The following is a 3,052-nucleotide window of genomic DNA, read 5'->3' as shown; positions in this document are numbered from 1 at the left end:
AAAAAAAAAAAAAAAAAAAGAGCCAAGACAGGGCTGGCATTCCTGGCACTGTCCCTCAGGGGTTTGGGACTTTTTACACTTTTCTGGCTGGGGGAGAGAGAAAAAGTGACAGGTCTCCCATCTTCAGGAGGGGTCCTGGCCTCCTGGGGTCTACTTAGGTCTGAGGCGAGCATATACCCCAGAGAGTGGGGGACTGAACTTAAGGGCACTGGGGTTCCTGATGGAGAAAGTCTTAGGAACCAATGCGGTCATGCCGAGAAGACCTACCAGGGTGGTGGAAATGGGGCAGGCTGGTCCGGGGAGTTCCAGTGGTTCTGGGGGCTGAAGCCTGAGAGATGATTCCAGGCGACCGGCTGTCCGCCCACACCTGCAGAGCAGAAGCGTGTGGCTCCAGGCCCCCCAACCCCCTCCAACCCACACATGCACCCCCCGTCAGCTCACACCACCCTTTCTATCCTCCCATCCTGGCAGGCTGCAGCCCTCCAAACCCAGGGCAATGTTGTGGCACAGTTCCAAGGACCTACTGATGGTGCCTGGCCCAGGGAGAAAGGGTTGAATGAGGTCCTGGGTCCGACAGAATGATGGACACAGAGCTGGCCAGTGACAGCCAGGGCGCCGCTGATTCAGGCACTCCCTGGGCTCTGCAGAGCTCAGTCTGATGTGTGAGGGGAGGGAGTTAGGATTCCCTTCAGGGCAGGGCAGGGCAAGTTGCAGGTGTGGGGCAGACTCACCTCCGGGGATGGTGGGGGGGATGTGGATTTGGGTGACAGCGAGCGCTGTGAATGGAGAGGGGGCTGGTCAGAGCTACAGGGGCAGATTCAGCCTCTTCCCTAGAACGCCAGAGAGGCCACCTCATCCCCCACCCAATGCTGCACACTTTCCTGGCCAGCTCCTGGGCCACCTCTGCTTTCTTGGATCCTTCCCACAGTTCCCTGCACCAAGTCCTCACTCTTCCCACAGGAGGCACAGAGAAGCATGCAAGCCTTGCAGCAGTGCGCCTGGGGCTCCGAGGGCCAACTCTTTTCTTCCTTCCTTCCTTCCTTCCTCTCTCCTCCCCTCTTCTCTCTCCCTCTCTCATCTTTATTTTTTTCCTACCTCCTTTTTCCTTTTTCTTTCTTTTCCTGCCTTCCTCCCTCCCTTCCCTCTTTCCTTCCTCTCTCTCTCTCCACTTTCTTCTCTCTTCTCTCTTATTCTTTCTCCTCTTTCCCTCTCTCATCTTTCTTTCTTGTGGTCTCACTCTGTTGCCCAGCCTAGAATGAGTAGCTCTATCACAGCTCACTGCAGCCTCCCCTTCCCAGGCTCAAGGGATCCTCCCACCTCAGCCTCCTGACAGCTGAAACTACAGGTGCACACCACCACGCCTTGCTAATTTTTGTAGAGATGGGGGTCTCCCTATGTTGCCCCGGCTGGTCTCAAACTCCTGGCCTCAAGTGACCCTCCCATCTTGACCTCCAAAAGTGCTGGGATTATAGGTGTGAGCCACCATGCCTAGCCTGAGAACCAATTGGGGAATAGTTGGTCCTGTCCTCAGAGCCTCAAAACAAATAGAAGGGACAAGACTAAGAAGCATCCAAGGATGAGGTCGGAGTTCATCATGCAGGCACTGAAGTCACCCCATGGTCTAGCCCCCGTCACTGGTCAGCCACGACACTACTCTGTCTTTTTTTTTTTTTTTTTTGAGACGGAGTCTCGCTCTGTCCCCCAGGCTAGAGTGCAGTGGCTGGATCTCAGCTCACTGCAAGCTCCGCCTCCCAGGTTTACGCTATTCTCCTGCCTCAGCCTCCCAGTAGCTGGGACTACAGGCGCCCGCCACCTCGCCCAGCTAGTTTTTTGTATTTTTTAGTAGAGACGGGGTTTCACCATGTTAGCCAGGATGGTATTGATCTCCCGACCTCGTGATCCGCCTGTCTCGGCCTCCCAAAGTGCTGGCATTACAGGCTTGAGCCACCGCGTCCGGCCTACCTTGTCTTGAAGGCAGTTGATGAGTACCTGCCTTGCACTCTCTCCTGCACCCTGACTACCTTGTGTATGGATGGGCAGAGAGGTCACCTCTATTTTACAGGAGGGTAAACTGAGGCCACAACATCACACAGGTCCCTCCACTAGACTTTCAGCCCCCACACTCAGTGCTTCCAAACTGTTTCCACAAATCTTGCTCTTTGTGCCTCCTGTGTGCTGCTGCCATCCAAATGTGTCCACCCCTCTACATCTGAGCGACATGCCAGCCCAGAGCCCGTTCTGCCTGCTCTCTTGAACGCTGGATGGACTGACTGGCTGATTCCTGCGCACAGTTCCCTCTCTTGTTTTGCTGAGGCAGACCTCCAGGAAAAGAAGCACGGGAGGGATCAGTCCCCACCCAGTGTGGCTGGGGGGGCCTCCCCCCAAGTCCTGCCCAAGAGGAGCCCCCTCACCTCCCGGCTGCGGGGCAGCTCCACATGTTCCAGGAGGGAATAAGTGAAGTGGGGCTCATAGATCATGAGGTCGGGCCGCTCGATGTCCAGGATGGCCTTGTCTTTGGGGATGGCAGCCAGGTCCTTGTAGCCCAGCACCTGATTGTCCATCTTGGCCTGAAGGGAAAGGTGCACGTGAAACAGCTGTGCTGAAAGCCTGGCCTAGGACACTAGCCCTGCTTGCTAGACTTACGTTAATTACCAAGAAAACAGACTGCCGTTGCAGACGTTAACAATTCTATTATTTTAAGAAATTAGTCACCTTAAAACATGATAATCCTTTGACTAGCACTTGGGGTGTAACGAGGCCAGACCAGTGGAAGGGGTATACGGGAGCTTCTCTGGGTTTCTGGGTTCTCTCTGCCCGCCAGCACCGGCGGGACCACCACTGGGGAGGCTCCGCGGGAAGCTCCCCTAGCAGCCAGGGGTCTTCCCCCCTCCCCCCTCCCAGCCAGGAGGTGCTGGTGGCCGAGAGGGGTACTCACCACAATGCTGGAGGGAGAGCCAGGCACACTGGAATCTCGGGAGGGGCTCACGCTCCCGGGGGAGGTAAGTGGTTGCTGGGGAGAGCGAGAAGGCGGGCGGGTGGGCAAGTGCGTGTG

The 3,052-nt window shown here is 56.4% G+C and overlaps 1 protein-coding gene across 1 annotated transcript in view; it reads right to left on the bottom strand.

Annotated features, from left to right (window-relative positions):
- DMTN (dematin actin binding protein) overlaps nucleotides 1-3,012 on the bottom strand; it is a 25,830-nt gene extending 22,818 nt beyond the window's left edge. The window contains exons 1-3 of the mRNA XM_011968778.1: nucleotides 2,936-3,012; nucleotides 2,412-2,567; nucleotides 268-367 (exon numbers count right to left, since the gene is read on the bottom strand). Coding sequence (XP_011824168.1) covers nucleotides 268-367; nucleotides 2,412-2,561 — 250 coding nt within the window. The 5' untranslated portion in view covers nucleotides 2,562-2,567; nucleotides 2,936-3,012. The remainder of the gene's footprint in view (nucleotides 1-267; nucleotides 368-2,411; nucleotides 2,568-2,935) is intronic.
- Nucleotides 3,013-3,052: the final 40 nt, after the last annotated feature.

The sequence above is a fragment of the Mandrillus leucophaeus genome, unplaced genomic scaffold (genome assembly GCF_000951045.1).
Source record: "Mandrillus leucophaeus isolate KB7577 unplaced genomic scaffold, Mleu.le_1.0 Scaffold86, whole genome shotgun sequence".
Taxonomy (NCBI): Eukaryota; Metazoa; Chordata; class Mammalia; order Primates; family Cercopithecidae; genus Mandrillus; species Mandrillus leucophaeus.
The sequence above is the reverse complement of the archived record's forward strand: the minus strand, read 5'-3'. Positions and strand labels throughout refer to the sequence as shown.